This window comes from Podarcis filfolensis (assembly GCF_964270895.1).
Source record: "Podarcis filfolensis genome assembly, chromosome: 17".
In the NCBI taxonomy this organism is placed as follows: Eukaryota; Metazoa; Chordata; class Lepidosauria; order Squamata; family Lacertidae; genus Podarcis; species Podarcis filfolensis.
This window is the reverse complement of record NC_139621.1, coordinates 26,300,952-26,324,345: the sequence shown is the minus strand read 5'-3', so window position 1 is coordinate 26,324,345 and position 23,394 is coordinate 26,300,952. Positions and strand designations below refer to the sequence as shown.

Genomic DNA, 23,394 nt, shown 5'->3' with positions numbered 1-23,394 from the left:
GAGTTATATTTTCTCTCAGACAACTACAAAAGTAGATAACAAAGCAATCCTGGCTTTGAAGACAAAAGCAGGAGCCTTAAGCCAGAGAGGCTAAGCCGGATGACATGGGAAAGCAAAGCATGGAAGCCACAGTTGCTTAAAGGGTCTTGGGGAGATAGAATCCATCTAAGAGGATTTATGTCAATTCCAAACCAAGGAATATTCTAAGAAGGGTTACTCCATGGACAAATGCTGTCCAGTATATATAAAGTCCTTACATTTTTCATCTGCCAAAGGGATAAGGCTAGAGTCCTGGTTCTTCGACTAAGTGCTAATTCAACAGTATTACGAGCCATCAAAAACACTTTTGTGCGATGGTACTCTTCACAGGAGCCATCACTTTTGAAAGAACTGTGATGTGAATGATACAGAAGAAAAAGGTTGCAGACTCAGAGGAGGAGGAGGTATCAGAAGCTGAAGAGGTAACAGGGTTTGGTGAGCAGGAAGGGGCTGTGGCAAAGAGCAGTCCAGAATCAGAGGCAGAAGAAGAGGCTGGGCCAGAGAGAGAGATGAGGCAGGCTGCTGAAGAAGCCAGGGGGTCTCCCCCTCCTGCTGTGACCTGCTCCTCTCCCCACTGGTCTCCCAGAACCCGGAGAGGTATGAAGAGGGTGGAGCAAAGACAGACAAGGCATCAGAGTCTCAGATTGTTTGGGAAGGACCGGGGGGGAGGAGACTTAGGGCGTTGTGGGGAGGCAAAGACCTTGCAACAGCCTCCTTGGGCCAAGATCTACTGGGAAGAGTCACTGTGCTCGCCAGGCCTGGCCTCCTGTGCTATTTGTTTCTTTGAATAACACTGTGTGAGTTGTTGCTGGTCCACTCTTGACACCTGTCCCGACATCAGGGTGGATGGCAATTGTAATCCAGCAATATATGGAGTTGCCAGAGTTTCCTTATCCTTGCTTTAAAGCTCCCTGGAGCTTGGGAGCTGGGTACTTGAAAGACCACCTGTTCCCATACCAACCTGTCTATGTGCTGAGATCATCAGTGAAGGCTCTTCTCTGTGTGGCATGATCAACTGAAGTATGGTGGGAGGTGATCAGGGGAGGAATCTTTTCAGCGGTGACACCTTGCATATGGAGTTTGCCTCCCAGAAAGGCTTTTCAACACCAGGCAAAAGTTTTCCTCTCCTCCCAGTATTGTTGAGCTTTAAAATTTTAATGGCTGCTTTCCGGTGTAATTTGATTTTGCAATATGGGTTTTGTTGTTTTGTATCTGATCACGGACCACCCTGCAAACTGTTTGGCTGAAGAGTAGCAAAGGTATAAATCTATTTCACACACTGCCCATTGCTCTGTTCCTCGCTCGGGTACTCTCCAAGTTCTTAATCAGTCTCTGAGCTCAGTCTTCGATTGTTTGGCCTGATTGCTACTCGTGTTTCAGATTTGGGCTTGCAATGCACTCAAGAGACAAGAACAAGGAAATGGCTTCCTTGTCAGGTGTCTGGTAACAATTACAAGACAGGAGAGGAGGAAGGAAGGATCTGTACAGTACAATGTTTTTAAAGGCTGTATTCCAAGTACAAACAAAAGGTATGTCTCCTGTGCAAGAGCCAATTACTGCTGAGGTTGTTTATGGTAGTGCATTGCAAGGTTGTGCTTATTTTACAAGTTAAGTTAGGTTTCTAAGACATTCATTGTACATAGCACAAGGAAATTGCTGTTGATTACTGTTTCCTCCACAGAAGTTCACAAAAGAAGATAACAAACATCAATTTTATCAATCGTGGGTAGTGGGTTATACTGCATTTCATCACTTTTCCTGACACTTCTACAAGAAACCTTTTAACCTGGCACCTCTTGGGGTAAAGAAGGAACTCAACAGTTATAATATTGCTCCAAAACCTGCATTCAGATCCTCACTCAGCCAGTGAAGCTCACAGGGTGACCTAATTTATGTTGCAGGGTTGTTTGGGGAATGAAATGAGGAACAGGAGAGACCTCCTCAAAAGAAAGTAGAATAGACATGCAATAATCAATCAATCAATCAATTGTTAACTATAATATCGAATGCTGGCTCGCATGTCTGTGAGCTGTGTTGGGTTAATCAGGCGCCAGTCATTATATTTAGGAATTGGTCATTAAGAAACCAAATGATGTACGAGACTGTGTAAATTAACATTTTTTCAGGAGGCAAGCTGACCCCTGACTGATTCATCTAACCCTTTTTTAAAATTAGCCTTGATGGAGAACTTGTCACAAAAGGTTGTAAGATGTATGTGGGCAAAAGGGAACATCCAAAGAAACTGTTTTTCAGCTAGGAAGCCAAAGAAAGAGCATAAGATGAGATCTTTTCCCCAGATAACTAAAACGTTATTTGATATATTTTCCAGGTTAGAACAAGAAATAGGAAAACTAGAAAGTGAAGAATCCCAAATATCTGCCAAAGAGAAAATCATCTTAGAGAAACTAAAGGAAACGGAGAGATCCTTCGAGGACTTGCAAAAGGTAAAAGCATTTTTTAAATTAAAAAACAACAACCTGATTATCTACAAATAAAGTGTGAGATGTTGAAGTGAGAGATTTTTCTTTTGAAAAAATGATGGGCCTTTCCACACTTGCCCCTAATAGTAGAGTAGTTTGTGGGTTTTATTTGGATTTTTTTGGCATGCTGCTATTTGACATTGGCATCATTCAGCTAGTATTCTGGAATAGGGTACTCAAAAACCTGCTTTTCCTTCTACAAAAAATTGATTTATGTGAAAGATCCAAATTCTCGAATATTTCATGTGTGTGGAATGCGTACAAGCATCGTCCTGCTTTCTGTGTGGAGGGAAGTGGGTGGGCGTGATTTGGAAGACATTGGTTTCGTGCCACTTTCCATGCTGCCTGCCCATTTGCAAGCTCAGCTCAGACGAGAGATGCGGCTTATAGAGACGTTGGCACTGAGTCAAAGTACTCCCCATGACAGGAGTAACTGCAAACAAAATGTCACCGCAATAACCAGGTTGTGAGTCGAGTCCCCGCTCCCCGCTTTGTGACGAAATAAGACACATGGACACAAGCATTTTAGGTTAACGGGTTAAAAAAGGCCACAACTTTATCGGTTACAGAATGTGAGTGGTATTGGCTTAGGCACTGGATCCAAACAGACTATACTTGTCTCCTGTCTGCTCTGCAGGGAGTCACGCACGGGTTAACAACCTGTAGGGGGAGCTTGTTGATGCAAATCAACTGGAAGCTTTGCCCTAGAGTATGGTTACCATATTTTTTTCAATGAATCCGGGGACCCTTTTTTTTTTTTTTTTTTTGAAACTGGGTAGCAACAGGGAGTCAGTAGTGGGGATGGTGAGGGAAAAGACCCTGGGCCCCAAGCACACATGCATATTGTATAAAGGTGCAAAGCCCTTCTTTCGCACCCTGTGAAACATAAATGCGCAGAGTTTTTTTTAAAAAACTGGGCAACAGTGCACCGTGTACCCGTGGCTCCCAAGCCTTCCCCCTTTGTTTTGACAGATCAGGGGAGGCTCGGGAGTCACGGGCAGGCAGTCATTGCCCAGGAGGGGCCAACCTGGTAGTGCAGTTGGCTCTGACTAGCTTCAGGAACTGCTTCAGGAACTGCGCTAACAGGCTGGCTCCGGGCTGCTGGGGCTGCCACTGCCACGTTTCCCGGGGGCAGATTTGCAAATCTGGGGACGTCTGATAACACTACCCTAGAGTCATCCGAGGGTCGTGCCATGGCCCTAGCCACCACCTGGGCATCGGACAAGAACCACGACCACCAGATTCTTTTAACAGAATACCCTTCAACCTCCCCTCTGACACACAACACATTTTCCAATGCCTAACCTCCAAACCTTACAAAGTTGTGACGATTTGCTACAAGGTAGGCGAAAAACCAAGTGGCTGGTGCCAATCTGCCAAGTGGAAAAAATTCCTACTAGGCCCCTTGGACAACCAAGGCAACCAACCGAGGTCCATAGTAAGGTCAGGTACAGAAGCAAAACCTAGAGGGAGGGAGGGCGGGTGATCCGAGGAAGCCGGAACAACAAGACGGCGCTCATGTGCCAGCAGCCATTTTTAAACAGCTAAACCATGCCCCACCCCACCCCCAGCCAGTCGGATTGGCTAGCTAGGGTGTGTGACGCAGGCACAGGACTCCAGTGACGCAGGGGCCTGGCCACGTCCCCCCCGCGAGTGATTCCTGCTCACAACACCTCCCCTCGGGGAAGAGGAGAGGCTTTCAATAACCATATATCAGGTGGACACAGAGTTCCTCTTCTAATCACTTATACTCTCACAAGATCAGTATTCCAGAATACTAGGTGTTAAATACCCCTCCCGCCCTCCCCCCAAAAAAAAGTTGTGGAAGGGCTTTTCCAATGCACATGCTATGAATGCTTATATTTACTGGCTGGATGAACATGAGTATAGATTATGGGTATGACTATAACTGCAGAAAGCTCTGTCATATAGCAAAAATGATGCTGCCCTACTTTATAGGACTGTTGTAAGTATTATTGATGTAATGTATACCAAGCATTCTTGAACATGTAAGAGTTTTATATAAATGCATATAACGTGAAGAAAAAATGACTAATTCCAATATTTTTCATTTTTCAGAGCTTCTCACGCCAAGATGGAGGTAAATGTTTGTCGGTACTTATAACAAGTTACACTGTTTTTGCTCTGCATCCGATAATGTTCTGCATAGTTGTTCTGGTATAGAAGTGATTGGCAAAGCAATCTCAAGCCTCTGAATCTGTAATGACTAGCATTCTGTAATAGATCACCTACAAAATGTTTGCCTTAAAATGCCTTGCAAGAGTAGCATCTGAATCATGACTGCCTTATTTTCTAGGTCTTAGTGGGTTTCCAGTGCTTATGTGATACGCATTACCCTGTAGTAAAGTGTAAGATCACAAACTTTGGGTTTCCAAAGAGATTCTGGAACTCAGCCGTGAGTCATGACTTGAACATTTATTGACGAGGTTCCCTCAGAATTAACTGCAAAAAGGGGGGATTTTCCTGCCAAAGTAATCTTGTAAAACACACAGCAGCTTGTTCCACACATTTGCTCAGTGATGGCAGACAATGGTGTTGCCATAAATAATGGCTTTGTGTCTGTTTGTGGGAGCAGTTTGTAAGGCACAACACACAAAGGTCTGCTTCTTAGGTCTTTTAGATTAGTATGTGGAAGCATGATTTTAAAACAGAAACATAAACCAGCCAGGTACAGTTTAGTTTATACTCATCATTAGTTTATGCTAAAAGCCAGGCTGACTGGCTTATAAATCAACTTAAATAAACTGTTTTTTTTGGGGGGGAGGGACTATACAGAGCTGCAGAAAAGATCTAGGACACCACATGGCCCATTACACAAAATAAAGACTTTAAATGGTGTGCTGTATTACTATATTTTAGCTTCCTGTTTATTAGTGAGGTGTGTGTTTTGTGACTGGCCTCCTTAGAATAAGATGAAAGTCAACCAAAAGGTTTCCAGGTTACCACTTCGGAGAGAGAAAGAGAGAGAGAGGGAGAGAGTTGAGGGATGTATCTCCAGCCCTTCAGTAACCATCAGGGGATGGTTTACAACATTTCAAAACATGACCAAACAATTTTTGCAATAAGCATATAAATTCAAGTTGGATGGAGGGAATCAGAATGCAAAGAGGCTTCATCTGAAATCAGGCTAGATTTAAGCTTGTTGGTGTCTCTGGTATCTGCTGTCTATTTCATCATGGATGTTGGCTTATTTTTTGATGTATGTTCTGTATTATTTTATTAATACTATTGTTACAAGTTTGTCATAGCTAGAACAATAAACTTATGAACTTGTTACTTGTTAAATTAAAACTTTAGTTACAGAATGGTTGCAGTAAATACTTTGCAATACCACACTAGCTTATGAACACAAAACCATAACTAAACAATGTGTTTAATTACATTGGGAAAGATACGAACTCACACTAGCAATAAAAGCTGACAGTTGTAAAATTGATTACCCCTGTTGTGTAACGGTGATTGCTTTTTTAAAATTTTATTTCATGTTCAGGGGTCACTGACCTGCTAAAATCGAGAACCTCCTGACACATGATTATGTGCACGTACAACTAGAAAAGTTTTAGTCATCTGGTCTTTCTCTCTCCAACCTCAGCTAGTCTATTGAATGGCAGTCAAAGCAGGGTGACTCTGCGTTTTGCTTGCTTTGATGCAATTATCTGTCACAAAGCTTCTGATGTCTATTGTTTGGGGCGATAAGTTAGGAACTCTGCTGCCTAAGCGGTGAAGCCTCTGGGGTCCATATGGCTGTACCTAACTGTATTTCCTGTTCCCTGACAACCAGATGCAGTAAATTACATTTACTCCCAGCTCCCCGAACTCACAACCCTCTATTCACGAACAACAGAGCCGGTTCCCGGGAAAGACGGAACAAACAGGGTAACTGGTAAGTCTCAGCGGAGCATGGTTTATTCTTTCAGCCAATGTGGCAGACATTATCTTTTCAAAAACATAGTCGATTCCCTGGGACTAATGCCCAGCTATACTTGAAACAGGAGGAAACAGCTCATGACTTAGCAAGTAACCAGTAAGCAAGCTAAATATGTGTTTTTCTATGTTATATCTATTTTTTTAAAAAAAAATCAAGGGTGATTAAACGTTAACCGAGATATTGTAAGAAGCGGGTTATTTCTCAAATGTAAATATGCAGTCGGAGAGGGATATATTTGAGGGTCTGGCCTTTTAAAAACTTACACAGCAAGGACATTTATGTTTGTGAGCAAAAAAAAAATGAATAAATAGCATCAACCCAATTCTGGAAGTAATTGGTGGGAGACTGCAAATGCAATCCAGCGAACATGAGATATGGTTAGAATTCATGGACCATTTACACAAGTCAGTGCTTAAACACACAAGTCAGGCCACATTTGCACCATAACTTTAAAACACATTTAAAGTGCATGGCTTCACCCAAAGAGTACTGGGAACTGTGGTTTGTTGAGTGTGCTGGGAACTGTATTTTTTTGTTAGGCGTGAGCTGCAGTTCTCAGTATTCTTCAGAGGAAGGCAACACTCCTTAAATGAAGGGTGTAGATGTGACCCAACTACAGAATGCAGCCTATCCTCTGTTTCACTGAAACTCTGTGTCTTGCATGTAAAAAGAAGCACCAGCATTACATAGAGCCTCTCTTTAAAAACACATCTGGACTGGAGAGGATGGTTTTCTGGTTTCTAAACAGACAGCATTCTAGCTTCTCCTATTTTCCACACGTAGACAAAAATACAGCCTCGTGAGGGAAACTGACACTTGTTTTCTGATTAGGATTCTAAGCAAGATGTTGAGTCCAAATGTTTGGGGTTGTTTTTTGTTTTTAGTTCACTATACATTGCAAATGTGCATGTGGGAAATTGCTTGAAAAAATTAAGAAACCTATAAATACCTATTTTAAGAGATGGAATCCAGGTGGGACTTCATTCTCATGAAGCACTTAAGCCGATCATTATTCTTTCACTGCTCATCTGTCTACTAAAGCCCCATTCTCTGGGACTTCTACGACACCAACGGGAGAGATTAGTAATATTCCAAAACGATGCAGTGTAACTGAAGGTGTCCAGGGAAAAGATATTAATAGAGGTGGTCTTCAAATGTAGCTGTCACATCAACACAATGCAGATTAATGGATGGAGTCAAATAAATGGACCTGATTCTTTACAACTATGCATTCTTCCATATAAAAGCAAAACAGCGAGTCTCTATTGGAGTTTCTTCATGCAACCTTTTTGTTTTCAGGTAGGTGGTAGGGGCAGTGGACGAAAGGGCCTGAGTGCTAGTTACGGGCATGGTGCCTCTATTTGAAATTATCTGAAATGTGAGGTGAATTGGGTTTAAATAGGAGACCCAACACCTCTTGCTTGCAACCTGCTTAGATCATCCGTTTACAAAGAATACAATAGGAAATAGGAGAAAACTCTGAAATGGCTAGATATGAGTGAAACGCAAGTCATTTTAAAAAGGACAAGAGCAGAGCTCAGAGCTGATTGGGGGGGGGGGATGCAACATTCTAAAGCAAAGGGATCACATCTGTATATAATTTTACTTTTGCATGATCAAATCCCAGAGCTGCATACGGACCCCGCAAGCTTCAGATAACACAATGTATGTATGTATGTAAAACAATGTTGCTATTGTTCAAGTGTGCTGCAATCTTACAAAATCACATTGACTCAAGTCCTCATTTAATGGCACGAGGGGGATTTTTTTATTTAAAAGATGTTTGAAGATATTTAATCTGAGAGTGAGAGGAAATTTCATCACATGAAAGACCTTTGGAATATTTAAATTGCAGCTGTAAGAATTGTACACTAGGAAGTAAGTTCAGTTGAGCTCAGTGGGTCTTGTTTCTTTCTGCAGTAAGCATGTCTGCGATGGGATGCAAGGTTTGCACCATTTTGTTGTGTTGACAGAATCAGCAAAATGTTGCCCCTAGTTGTGTTCTGTGCTCTGGGGCAGAGAAGCAATGAGTGAAAAACCAGCCTTCTCTTCTGAGAACCAGATGTTGGCGTTGAACAACAAGGGAGCATCTGTCTTCATTATACACAACTTCTCAGATTTCCTGGGTCGTCTGACTTCCCACAGTTGGAGTCAGTGTACTAGATTCAGTGCAGACCTATTACCTGAACCAGCAAAAGAGTTTCTATGCATAGGTACAAACTGCAATACAGGGATGGACACTTGCTGGCCTGCAAGCTGGATCTAGTTCTTGAAACAGCCTCATCTACACACTTGTGCAAATTAATTGAAACAAAGCATGTTTTCTATCTTACTCGTAATCCTGTACCCAAAACAAACACAAAAAGTCAGTTGATTATTATGGTGTCGGAAGCCTGCAGCCAATAGAAGGAATGATGGGCTCGCCACAATATACTGAGGTTCTAAGAAAGAGTTATTCCAGAGCTGGAAAAGAGGTGTCCTGGTGGTACTGGGATATTGCAGCAGGACCTAGCCCCCTGTCACACATCAAAAGTGGTAAAGAAATTCATGACAGAGCAGCAAATACAGGTACTTGATTGGCCAGGGAATTCCCCAGATGTAAATCCCATTGAGGATTTGTGGGCTATATGCAAAAGTCGCCTCCGTGCTGTAGACTGTACGACTATGGAGAAGCTCATTCAGGCACTGATTCAAGTGTGGTACAGGGATCAGAAAGTCAACAGTGACTGTTTGGAACTAGTAGACTCCATGCCAAACCGTTTTCAAATGCTGCTTACAAATAGCGGAGGTCATATCATTTACTAATGTATGCATATGTGAGTTTTGTACATGTATATGTGAGTTTTGTACTACTAAATTCATTGTTTGTTTCAATTAATTTGCACAAGGGTGTAGCTTCCACCAGTGACCCTATCAATTTCCAGCCAATCAAAAAAAACCCAACAACCCGGTGTTACTCACAGGTTCAACTGAAAGGAAAAGAAGCAATGAGGCTCCTCTTGGGATTTCATATAAATGCTGTCTTGTTGCTACATTGTGAACATTCTGAAATTGCAAAGAATCATTGCTAGCCCTCAAGGGATGTTTCAGGAAGCATGGTCTTTCCTCAGCTCGACAGTCAATGAGCACATGTCATCTAAACCCATGTGCCTGTGAAGGCCTTATTGCTGAGTTGGGATGGACGGAACAATATATTTCTGGTCTCTGCCACGTTCACATGTGGTTACTCATGAGGGTGTCCCATTCCATGTCCACATTAATCTACAATTAAAAAAAATTATGCACCCAAAAAAATCACATTTAAATAACTTTTTTGGAAAGTATTTTCTCTTAAAATTCCCATTTGCTGCATAATCTATCTCAAAATATGCATTGTTAAATGCATGTCAATACAGTCATACCTCTTGTTATGTTTGCTTCAGGTTAAATCTTTTCAGGTTGCGTCCCGCAGCAACCCGGAAGTACCGGAAAGGGTTACTTCTGGGTTTCGCCGCTCGCGCATGTGCAGACACTCAAAATGACGACACGCGCACGCAGAGAAGCACCAAATCGCGACCCGCACACACACAGACGCAGGTTGCGTTCTGCTCATGTTGCGAACAGGGCTCCAGAACGGATCCCGTTCGCAACCAGAGGTACCACTGTACAGGTACAGTGTACGAAGGTACAGTGGTACCTTCGTACTCGAACAGCTTGGCCCTTGAACAAATCGGCTCCCAAATGCTGCAAACCTGAAAGTGAGTGTTCTGGTTTGTGAACGTTTTTCAGAAGCCGAATGTCTGACGTGGCTTCCGCAGCTTCCGATTGAGTGCAGGAAGCTCCTGCAGCCAATCGGAAGCTGCGCCTGGGTTTTTGAATGGTTTCGGGAGTCGACTAAGTTTGAGAACCAAGATACCACTGTACTTTTTTTGAACCAAGAACTGTGTTGCAACATTTGGGAAAGTGTGGGAATGTGATGGATGGCTGTGTTCTGATCCACAAATCAGTGTAGGAGGTGAGGAACAGGTCAGCTCATGCTGAAATATAAACAAAATTCTTCAAGCACCCCCTATTGCTAGTTGGTTTTTATTGTAGAGTTTTGGAACCTATAGTATCCCATGAGAATACAGAATTTGGCCAAACCCCCAGTTTGGAATATGTAGCTGCTGGTGGGTCAAAGAACCACAATTAAAACTAATGATGTGATTTATGTTCAGTATTCTTTTTAAAAAGTGCAGCGGAACTAATAGACTCAGCCGAGGTATATGCTAGCTACATCAACAATGTTTTGTTACGATTCATTGTGGCCAATTTCACTGGAATTTTCATTTTAAAACTGTGCTCAGTTAAACTGTTGCCAATACCAGAGTAGTCATTATGGTTGTTTGCTAGAAAACAAGGGAGAGGGGTGGTGAAATCTGTTGAGGAGCCAAGATGTTTGAATCAACATATATACAGTATAACAAACCCTTAATCAGTCTGTTACTTGTAGTAATGCCATAAGTTTTTGGTTTTTTTACAAGTTCTCTTTGGGATATCATGGTACAGTTCAAATCAGACCTCTTTCATAATAATAGACTGTAAAGACTGCCTCTCTCTAAACTTTTATTACGGTGCCAATATATTCTTTGTTCTTAGAAAATGGTTTGCAGCCTGATCTTATGCCTGTTTGCTCAGACATATATGGAGTTCAGTGATACTTACTTCCAAATAAGTAGATAAGATTTCAGCTTGTAGCTGGTCCTTGAGCGAGAGCTTATACAACAAACGTTTACTTTTTTCAAAGTATATATAGATATAGATGGAAGGAAGGCCTTGAGGAAATCAAACCAGAAGCATAAATGTTAATTTACCCAGAGTGCCAAAACTGCATCCAAATTCCCTAACACTAGTATTTAAGGTTTTGAAATGGGTTGCATTTAGATCCTAACCTGCCATGTGTCAGGGACCAGAAGCCAAACTCAGAAAATTAAATTTAAATAAACAATATATTGAAGTGTCAGTAGATGATCAGAGCTGGATGGGTTTGTGGAAGCAATGCTCAAAGTTTATGCCACCTACTGCTGCCTTCTTCCTATGTGTACCAACTGATTCTGTTCTGTTTATCCAGGTCCCAATTTTCTAAAATCCTATGAAGGTCTCCCTTTAATGGCAGTATTTCATGAATGAGGAGTTGGGTTGAGATCAATCCTTGTATTGTAAAAGACATTCATTGGCTAGGTTATCATCTGTCAGCTGGAGAGGAAACTTCGTACTGGGGCTGAGGCCTAGCCTGAACTGGCAGTACGGATCCTGCAAAATACCAATGTGTGTTTTGCTCATCAGAAATAGTTGTATGATATGGCTGTTTACAGTGTGAAGTACATGCACATTCCTGCCGCATGCATCCCAACCTAGCTGTCATGTGCAGCTTAGGGACAGTTTATACATACATGCATGCTTGCCATTCGATAACTCCATCTCAAGAGGTGACTTCTGCACATGGACTGCCACAGATCTGCTGTCATAGAAAGAACTTTAATACTTTCTCGTAGCAAAATGCAGTACTTTCAGTGGAGTCAACATGTGTGTAGTAATCCTATGTACACTGAGTGCAAATGAATCAACTGTTGTTGTGTGCATGTGTGAGCCAGGCCTTGGATGGATCAGGAAGTGGAAGCTGCATTGACTATGGATTCCACATCTTCTAGCTGTATTGACTGATGATGCTGTGAAGCTGGAGGCCAATTCCTTGCTACTCCCTTGTGGACCTTTATATTTCAAGCACACTAAGCCTCCTTCCTCTGTTTCCTTTTGATCTTTCCCTGTTTTCACTGCTGGGTTAAGAGTGATAAGTGAAGCCAAACTTGCCCATCTTTATTAGTTTTTGTAAACCTTATGGAAGACTGTTCAAGCTTCCCCCCAGATTTTGGTAGGCTAAGCAGGAAAAGTATCTAAATCCTTAGTGGGAATATTTGTACACGGAAGCATAGAAGCTCATAATTTATATTTCAGTACTCTCAGGAAGGCCTATCTATGCTGAAATTTGCAGCATGCATAAGTTAAGTGGCTCAATCAGATTTGCGTTCTTTCTTTTTATTCTCAAAATGTGTGTACATGGCTCCGAAGCCCCAGCTAATGGAAATCTCATTGAGCAACTTGCTGAGCATTGGCTTCTGAGATTGTATCACCCACACCCATATCTTTGCAGGACTAGAGAATGGCTTTGTTAGCTGAAGCTGAGATTCTCAGGGAGCTGAATTTTGTACCCCTATTGCCACATTCTGTAGCTTTTCTGCAGTCTTGCAGAATCACGGTATACACCCTAATCTACACATCTTTATGTATCCCATGCTCCCTGACACTTCCTCATGGTGATATGATACGCTCTGGATGTCTTCTCCTGATAAAGTGGAGGTTCTCCTGCACACAAAAAACAAAACAAAACAAAACAAAACACCCAAGGGAATGTCTGACAGTGGTGAAGAAACTCCATATCTGTTGAAATTCTTGATTGACTTTCAGTGCTGTATATAATATCCTCATTATCTAGATCAGTCAGGTGAGCATGTACACTGGTCCTAAGAGTTTGAAGTCATTTGGCCATGGAGACATGGTGGTAGACCTGCTTGTTTGTCACCTCCCTGATTTAACAGAATCCCTTGAACACAGGTAATATTAGGAAGCTCTCTGCTCAAGTTGATAGAGGATATGGCTCGCACCAGTGTCATTGAGCGCTGTAGGTTAACAACTGCTTTTCTTCACAGTATGCACCACACCTCTAACATAGATCACTTGGCGCTTTAGGTGACACCTTATTGGGGGGCAGGGCAGGGCGCAGTTGTCTGCTTGTCTGTTTGGCAATTAACCATTCACATGCTTCTTGTCGTTGTAACATGCACTTCCTCTCTTGTTTCCATTCAAGCTTTGTACAGCATGGAAATTAATGTGGAGAAAGACAAACAGACAGGAGAGACCAAGATTCTCTCTACGTCCCCCATTGGCCCAGAGGCTGCCCTTCAAAGAGGAATCAAAGTCTATGACGATGGTACCAAAGTAGTCTATGAGATGCACTCTGGGGGTGCAGTGGTAGAAAACGGAGTGCACAAGTTGAGCTCAAAGGATGTAGATGAACTCATTCAGAAGGCTGGACAATCAAGCGTAAAAGGAGGGACTGTGTCGATAGCGGACGGAAACCTCAGTCATATGAAGGAACAGATGCTTTTCAAGGAGGCCAAACTAGAGATGGTGCACAAATCCAGCAAAAGGCATTCCGAGAACCCACGACACCAAGCGAAACTTTCTGGGGATGAAGTCCCAGAAGCCACCGCAGATCACCCTGTAACAATGATATTTATGGGTTACCAAAACATTGATGATGAAGATGAGACAAAAAAGGTGTTGGGCTATGATGAGACAATCAAAGCCGAACTGGTCCTCATCGACGAAGACGATGAAAAGTCGCTACGTGAGAAGACTGTGACGGATGTCTCAACCATGGATGGAAACGCCGCGGAGTTGGTTTCTGGGAGGCCCTTATCGGACACAACTGAGCCCTCCTCACCAGAGGGGAAGGAGGAAAGTCTACCAATGGAAAAACTCCCAGGTACAGAAAAGAAAAAGCGCTGTCAATGCTGTATTGTCATGTGACCACCTCTTCCTTTCTTCCTCTTCTTCTGAGCAGCTCGTGCTCCATCACTCCCTTAGACCTCACTGTATTTTTCTAACTGCAATACTGTGAACTGGAAGTGACTGCCTCCATTGCCTTGCAGTTGGGTTTCTCTGGTTTTTTCTAGTTCTTCAAGGGAGATGAATCGTGAAATTGTGATTTCTCACCAAATGCACTGTTTTAGGATTATTTTTTAAAAAGGGTGAGACAGAAACGGAAAGTGAACACACACAAAATCACTTTCGTATTTGAAACAGATCTTATCTATATCTATATATCTATATAAATATATAATATATGAATATGCATCGATGGCTGTGTGTGAATATGCATATTTATATATTGCATATATTTATGAAACTTATAAATGTATATTAAGAATTTTACTTTATATATCTAGCAGGTATGATCAGCCTCCAAGGATGTTGCAGGACTCTTTTAAGTTTCACATACATGTGAGCCTTAAACTGCATTTTAATGTGAGTGTGTGTTTTCTTAAAAAAACAAACAAAAAACCCCACAAAAATAGGTTTTATTTTTTACTGGGGCAAGGGGAGAGCACATGATCATGCTAGTATTTTGATATTACAGCATTTGGGCTTTTCCTTCCCCAAAAAGCTTCACAACCTTTGTTTTGTTCTAGTAGTTTTTCAGCAAGACTTGCCCCCATAAAACCTCCAACATAACTGCTGGGGCTTGTGCTTAGCGGGTGGGTCACAAACAAGTGAGTTTGACTCAGCAAAGCACTGCTCCTGTGCAACCTCCATTCATTTTCATGGGGTTGTGTGCCAGCTTCACTGCTATGAAGAGCTGTAGCTACTCCTTGGGCTCCTCAGAAGAGAGTTCAATGTAGGTGGTATCATTGGCTTCAATGGGACTTGTGTGTGTGCAGCTGTGTGTTGGCCAAAGCAGCGTCCAACGACCTTGTGCCATCCAGATGTTTTGGACCACAACTCCCATCAGCCTCAACCAGGACCATGGCTGATGGGGCTTGTAGTCCAAACCATCTTGAAGGACACCGGGTTGGGAAAAGCTGTCTTACAGACCTGGAGTATATTTTACGACAAGAGAAACACAACATGGTTCACGCCAACAAATGCAGCTGACAGTGAAATGGAATTCTTTTTCTGCCTAGAGAATTGAGAGTGATGGTTTTGGACTTGGGTTCTGGCCTTCCCTAAATCTTCCAGGTTACAGTATTGTGTACCTGCTCCAGCTCCGTACCTTAAGACGGAAGTAGGCATGTTGGGGGGAACAGATCCATGATTGAAGCACAGGCACTGATTTTAATGACTTGCCTTTTGGTAACAGTGCCTCCATATTTTTTAATTTTTTGTGGCCTGCTGTAACCCTGGTATGTGAAAGATTCGTTTGCAGTTGACTTAAGGATATGATAACGATTGCATGGTTTGATCACTGTTCCTATCAAAAGCGGTTAGGAAAGCTGCAGTTTTCCCTAAGGAGAGAAAAGGCCCAGTTCTCAAGTTATTAGATAAGTTTCATCTAGAGTACGTTATCAAGTTTGTCCCAGAAGGGGCGGGGGGAGCAAAGTGAGGAAGCTGATGCCTTCAGATTGGAGTAAGCTCTGCTTTTGCGTTCATGTTGCCTCAGAGCATTCATAAAGTTTTTCTTCAGGAAGAAATGAGAGTAAGCCATAAGGGTAGACCAAATTGAGATGCTGGTTTTTTGTATGACTGGAACGGTTTTCAAGAACATTGCGCTTCAATGGCTGGTGACCAAGAGGAGGCAATTAGGGACCCATTCACCCAAGGTGACTCATAGTCCTCCTTGTTTTCCAAAAGCTCAGCAAAATAGCCTTTCGCTCTCTCATTTCGTCGTGAAGGAATGCTCTGTGAGTCATAAAGGTCGCAGAATAACAGAGGGTCCTTCCCTACTTTGTCTCACTGGGCATAATCAGAGATTATTTTCCCTCAGGATAGCTGCTGAGGGGAGAGGACAAGACTGGTTCTTGAGTTCACATGATCCTTTTATGTTACTTTCTCACTGCGAGGAAAAGTGAAGAAAAAACGGAAAATCCCATGATTGCTTGTCTGTGAGTTCTCTTCTGACCTTAAAAGATGCTACCCTCTAAATCCAGAGGATTTGATCTCTTAAGCTTATAAGACACCCCACATTCAAGCAACAGTGGGATCTCCTGTTTGGTCATTCATGTTTCCCGCAGTGAATTAAATGGCGGAACCGTGGAGATTGTGTGAGCCAGAGGCCTTCTGCCACTCCCTCCTTGAAGGCATTTGAGCTGGCCCATTGTTCCAAACAAGTATCTCACGATCAATGATGATGATGATTAACAATGAACCTGTGGTGAACTTACACATGTACCGATTCAGCTTTTTTCTATCTGCACTCTTGTAGAACTCCCTTTCGGAGTCCATTGCGGTTCTGCGGTGGTAAGAATTTCAGAATTACTCATTTAAGCCCATGACACCCAGTGGCAATTTCTGACTAAAGCAAGTGATAGGTGTCCTCTTCAAGGCACCCTTATGTGAAAAGACAGCCTGTTGATGAAGTCTCAAACTGGAAGGAGGCACAAATTAAGCCACTATAGTAATTTGAGACGGATGGAAAACATCTGTACCCTTGCTTAGGCTCTGTATCCCACTAGCTATTTTTTCAGTGGAGATATTTCTGGTTGATAGCTACATGTGTGACATTCAAATTAGAAACAATATTTTCTAGAGGCATTAAAATGATGTCAACCAAGGAGGAATTTCATTTTTTAGAACGATGGCAAAGCCAGCATCTGAGGTTGTTTCTCACAATGTACCTGTTCTCTCTCTCTCTCTCTCTCTCTCTCTCTCTCTCTCTCTCTCTCTCTCTCTCTCGTGGTGCTTTCACTGTATTAACTATTAGCTTTAAACATTGTGTTGAATGATGTTTCCGCTCTTAACTCTTTTCTTTCTGTGCCATGCATGGTAACTTTCATGTCGGGAATACCAAACGACCACAGCAGGATTTGCATGATTATATCATATCCTGGTCTTAAACACATTTACCTGGTAGTATGTTGTCCTTGATATCAATGGAACATGCTCCCACATAAGTGTGCACTGGATCACAGCCTTAAAAAGATCTCTTCAATGGATGGTCTCTCTCATGCAGCTATTTTATTTTCTGCTAAGAGGGGTATGATAATTTCAAAACCAATGCTGAATATCCAAACTCTACATTATAAACAATACAATAAAATAAACTTGCAGAAGTGCAAAGAGATTAAGCAAGTTTTCCAACTGATCCCTGCATTTCTAATGGATAACAGCTTCCATCTACTTAAAAACTAATTATTAATATTCATATTCTTCCCTCTATTTTTGGTTTGTTAGGTTAAGTGTGGCATAGCCCATAATTTCCCACACAGCATCCATCTGGTGTCTTCCACACCCCTGCAATTCCATTTTTTGCCAGTTCCAAACAAATCCAGTGCCCTTTTTAGCTTCAGTGTCCTTGACGTAGCCCAGTTAGAGAACTAAAGAATTCCGTTGTATGTTATGTCTCACATGGCAAAAGGGAGATAAAAAGGGTAACCATTTGCAGCTCTGACTTGCATAGGTAGCACTGGGAAATATTATTAGGTTTAGGTATTTGTTTTCAAGTTGCATAGGTATGGAAAAGGTTTAGGAATTCATTCATTTAGCATCAAAATGCTTCAGATGACCTTATTATAAGATATAAGGGCACAGCAAAGTTTAATCCTTAATGGTTAGAAAGAGAGCACAAAAGCATTCTTTTTTCCCCCCGATACAGAAAACTGAGTTTCACTCATTGCAGTTTAAGCCCTGAGAAGTCATCTTCCTGGGCTTCTTCTTGTATGCCGTCAATGTTAAACCAGGGAAAAAAATGATCATTTTCATGGAGGTATCTACAATGGCACCTTTAAAATATATGAGAGACTAGTTTCCTACCAAGCACAACCTACAGTAAACATGATTCAACTAAGCACACCTGAACTGCATTCAAGTCAACAGATGGGTCTTGAGCTATATGGGTTTACCCCTGCTGGCTTCTCAAAAAGTATTAGAGCATCCCCTCGGATCCAAGCAAAGTTAGTTGAACTTGGGTCCCATTGTTCAAAGGGAAATCAGTTCAAATAACTTAGTCTTGCTTCCAAGCCATAATATCTGATCAACTCTGCAGCCCAAAATAGTCGTGTTTACATGAGTGAATATATTGGCTGCACCCCAAACTTTTAACAGGGTCCAATGTACGCATAGACCAGAGGTGATCAGAGGCCATCCCAATCAGTTGTACATCAGGCAATGCTCTTTGCATACATTTGGAGAATCTACCCACATGAAAATGAATGAAGCATAGCAAAAATGTAAGTTGCTTTGGGCTGGAACTAACAAATTTAGTAAATATAATAATAATAACAATAATAACTGAATCATCTAGATTTGGGCATGCATATTGTTCTAGAATAACTGAGTTTCGAGGTGGAGGGGGGAGTGTTTTTAAGGGAGGGACCATATAGCTCAATAGCTCAGTCGTAGATCACCTGGTTGGCATGGCAAAGGTCCTGGCATTTTCAGGTAAGGACAGGGAAGAAATGAAGGAGAGCTGCGGCCAGTCAGAACAGACAATACCAGGCTAGAAGTAGACCAATGGTCTGATGTGGTATAAGACATGTTCCTATGTTGCTAAACTAATTTTATTTCAATTTTTTTTCTTCTATGCTGGAAACAGGATAGGCCTGGAAAGTAAAGGTTAAAAAGAACAAAGAGCCTAGGCAGTGTAAGAACCAGAGAGAGATTCCCTGCTGAGTTTTCCTAGTGGTCATTATCAGTTAGATTACACATTTGTGTCATTTTTACAACTTCAGTGACTTCCCTCAAAGTATCCTGGGAACTGCAGACTGGGGAGGGGGCTGACAATTCCTTTTCCATCTCTGTGCCTCTCACAGAACTGCAGTTCCCAGTTGCAAGTCTGCAACGTAGATACACCCTCAGAGCACCTAGATGTTCTTTCAATGATTGCTTATTTGCAATTCCAGCACAGAAAAACACTTTTGTTTAAGTAAATGTAGGCAGAAAGGATTAGCTTCATGACTGGGTGGCACAATTAATGTTTTCGCCTTAACTTTTGTAAATAAATTTTAAAAATACACAAGGGAGAAAAATTTTCTCAGCATGTTTTCATAGAATTAAAAAAAAAAAGGTAACCTGTACATTTTTTTTATATTTTGTATTTTCAAAGTTTCTACAAGTTCACCTAAGTTTTCTTGAGGATTCCCCTGTCCCCATCCTGGCAAAAATCACTACATCCTTATCTGATTATTTTTTTTTTAAGAAAGAGATGTGGTACGGAACCACCATACTGACCAAGCATCCCCTTACAGTTAAAGGAGTATCAATACAGAAAGAAAAGAATTACAGGGTTGTTTTTCTCTTTGGGTTTCCTGTGGCTGATGTACTGTATAGTATATGTTTACATTACTCCTCCAGTTTGCCTTTGTGATATTATCTAAATGAATGACAAAATCTAGTTATGATGTGCCATTGGACAAAATGCCTTAGCACTCTCTTCTTTCTCATTCTCTCCCGGAGACCTCCAGCAATGCAGGCTGCGCCCCAAAGCTGTATGAACACAACATTCGCTTTTAGTCTCCTATTCGATCCAAAAAAGGGCATGATGCATCTCTCAAAAACATAACTAATATGGCACGGTCTGCAAATCTGGGACCCCTATGTACCTGTTTTTCTCATAGTGTTGTTCTGACTTTAACTGCATCCTATATGGTCTCATGAGTCGATCCTCCCAGCTGCATGTTGGGGCATTGCATAATTCTGATATAACAACTGGGGGGGGGAGCTAGGCTATACAACAGATTGATCCTTATCCTTAGTCAAGTCAAGAGGGAAGACGTGGGCAAATTGTGACCAGCGCTCAAGCATAGAAGCGCTTTTGCACAATCAGTTATCAAATATTCTTTAATTTTTTTAAGGTCTTTTCATTTATAGATCGTTGACAGAAAACAAGACAGTGGCCCATTGAGGCCTTGAATAGTGCATCTGGCAGTTCTGGGTGCAGAGGGAATTGCATGGTTGTTTTTACTTTCTGTCCCCTTCACAACAGAGGTTTAGGATTACCTGCTAGCAGTGGTGTAGTGTTAGGAACTCATCATGACACACACACCCCACCAGCATCCCCGGAGAGTCCACAGCCATGCCCTCAAAGAAAATCTAAAAATGCAGGCAGCAGCTGAGGTGATCATGCAATATATATACAGTGGTACCTCGGTTTATGAACTTAATCCATTCCGGAAGTCCATTTTTCAACCCAAACTGTTCTTAAACCGAGGCGCGCTTTCTCTAATGAGACCTCCCACCGCCAGTGTCCTTCCACCATTCGGATTCCGTTCTTAGACCGAGGGAAAGTTCTCAAACCAAGACACTATTTCCGGTTTTGCGGAGTTTGTAAACCAAATTGGACTGTTCTTTCAACTTGTTAGACAGGTTTAACAAAAGATCTTCAGCTAGCTGAATAGCAACAGTCAGCTTTTAATTAGAAAGGCAAGCAACCTTTCAAAGAAATGTTACCATTTAAACTACTAGTATGAAGCAGGAATCCCATCAAAGAAAAGTGACAACATACCCAGCCTCTTCTTCACTGTTTTCCTCATTCTCCTCCTTCCTCTATGCTAATCTGCAACAAACTTGGAAGTTTCATTATCTGTCTGTTAATTATTCTGGCAGATGGCAGCATTGTTTCTGCTCTGAAAAAATGTACTGGAACTACATTCCTCCGTGTTCCCCTTTCCACTGCACTACTTCCTGTTAAGAAAATAGTAAAACGATGCAAAGTTTAAAGTTAGTGGAGGTTCAAGCTGTGAATACATTACTTACTACTAAATGCTGAATGTTGCTGTTTTTAGACTGAAGTTCATCGCTTTCAGGTGTTTGCTTTTCCTTGCTACTGGATGTGATTTTGAATCAATTGACAAGAATCTCATGCAATTCACCTCTTCTAGATTGTTTCAGGGTTCCTTTGCAGTCTGTGCCCAAAATAGTACAGTCAGGATTCTGCCATCTTTAACTACAATTATCTGCCCACTTGAGAGCAGGCTCTGCCAAAATCAGTAAGACATTACATGTAGGAGTAAACACGTATAGGATTGCAATGTTCCATCTACCATCTCTCACTGCATAATGTGTAGAACCGCTCTAACTTTCAACTGACTATGCTCACAGAGCTCCCTCTCTCTCCCCACCCATCACATCACCCACCCATCAAATTTGCAATTTCCAAAACAATAGAGAAACCAAAACACAGCTTCAAAATTCACACTTATCCAAACTTCGCTTTCACCAACCAAACAGTGCTGACGAAGTGCATACATTAGAGAGAAATGTGCATAAAATTAATGTATTGGTGAAAATAACACACTGAAATGCATTAGGTTATGAAAAAAATGCTTGAAAAAAGATGTACATTAGTCAAAATTGCATGCAAAAATGTGTACATTAGGAGAAATTTGCACTTAAATGCTGGTGAATTTTCACGCAGATTTTCTTAAAAAAAAAAAACCAAACCACAAATTGCTGCAAAATGTGGAAAAGTTAAAGTTAAAGCTGGAAATAAGAGAAACTGAGATAACCAAAATTGACATAAACTTCTATCCCTAACACACACATCTTAATTCATAAATATTATTGAGCATGTAACAAAATATCTCACTGCTGTAAATAACCAATCTTATTTACGCATAATATCCACCTGGTTTTATAATAAGACTTTTCCAAGTCTACTGAGAGAGAACTCCTGCACGCCAATAAAAAATGGGATCCATTTCAATTATACTCTGAAAAGAAAATCTTCTGCAAATTGAGCTTTTCAGATTAACTGCATTCCAAATGAGGCTTTTCAAACAGCAATTCATTAAGCCTTTCCGGGTTAGCAAAATATACTGACTTTAAAATGCTAGGGCCCAATCCTGCCAAAGTTCAGCACTTCAAAAACCCATTGATGATGGCAAAATTGGTGCGATTTTAAAGTTGGGTTGGATTGAACTCACAATTCGTTTAAAATACAGGAGAGATGCCCTTCAGTCAACTTAACATCCTGACCTTATAACATTCATTTTGTAAGATAGCATACTTAGAGTGCAGCAATAGCTGGTTAACTGATTTAACTTTAAGCACATGAGCTATCCCTGCTGATAAGCAAATAATATACAGCACAATCCTAAACATGTTTGCTCACAAGTCCTGTTTGTGGGAATATTCAGGGAGGCAGGAGAAGATATATTGTTTATTAATATCCTTCCTAACTTGCACTAGCAAGTTCCTTTACTTAGCAGAGTTTCACATTCCCCTTATAAACGCACAGCAGATGGCTGGTTGCAGGCTTGTGTAAGCCTCTCACTATCATACAATTCAGTATTGAATTGTATGTTCCTGGTAAATTCCCTTTTAATCCCTCTTAAAAAGAATAAACATGCCACAATTTTGTTTAAAGTATATAAAAGAAGTTTACTCACATCATCAGTTCACAGTTGGATCCCTGAAGGCAGACTTGGTTACAAAGTATATACATTTGGATCTACCCCTTAGGGGGGGATAATCCCAGTGACTGCAGATTGGCAGTCACTGCAGTTCACACGACGAAAGGAAGATGGAAAAAGAGTCGAAAAGAAAGAAGTGTGCTGCGTGCCTTGCCATTTTGTTACCTGGGCAGGTAAGGTCATGCCCACCTCTAGTCACATGCAAGAGGAAGGATGCTCCAGGCCAGGAGGAAACAGGAAGTTTTTGACTGGCTGGACCAAACATTCCCCTGCATGTCTTCTCTAGGAAAACAAGGAATGTTGTACTTGACTGCTACTTATGTATCACATCCCACACTGTTGAGTTCAGTGAGGCATACTCCCAAGCAAGTACACATGAGAATGTAGTCTTCAGCACATAGCTAGGCATTTATGGGATCGAAACTACAACAGGATCAAGCATTATATACAGTTTGCATGCCTTCTTCCCCCCCCCCCCCCGAAAAATGTATCAGTTTGCAATGGCCTGACTGACAGCTTGATTCACAATCCAGTTAAGCTACACCATCTTTGGAAAAGTCCCCTGTGCATAAACAAACACAAGACTGCAACTTCTGCCCTCCCCAACTGATAGGGCAGCAAGCTACATACCCTCTAACACCAGAGTGTGGCAGATTAGGAACACAACCTCAATGGAGGCCACACACCCCCTCTCGCTCCAGCCCCGTCCCTGTCACTCATGCCCTGCTCCCCTCTCTGGGCTCCCACCCTCGCACCTTCACCTGCCACTGCCGCAACCTCC

At 41.7% G+C, this 23,394-nt stretch overlaps 1 protein-coding gene across 4 annotated transcripts in view; it reads left to right on the top strand.

Moving 5' to 3' along the window:
* The window catches only part of PALM2AKAP2 (PALM2 and AKAP2 fusion), a 227,947-nt gene that overhangs the window by 98,395 nt on the left and 106,158 nt on the right, over window positions 1-23,394 (top strand). For 3 of the 4 annotated variants that reach the window (XM_083592890.1, XM_083592889.1, XM_083592880.1), the window contains exons 4-7: window positions 2,369-2,483; window positions 4,599-4,620; window positions 6,322-6,423; window positions 13,352-14,032. In XM_083592890.1, the coding sequence (XP_083449016.1) occupies window positions 2,369-2,483; window positions 4,599-4,620; window positions 6,322-6,423; window positions 13,352-14,032 (920 nt within the window). The remainder of the gene's footprint in view (window positions 1-2,368; window positions 2,484-4,598; window positions 4,621-6,321; window positions 6,424-13,351; window positions 14,033-23,394) is intronic. The other variant, XM_083592891.1, reaches the window with a different exon arrangement.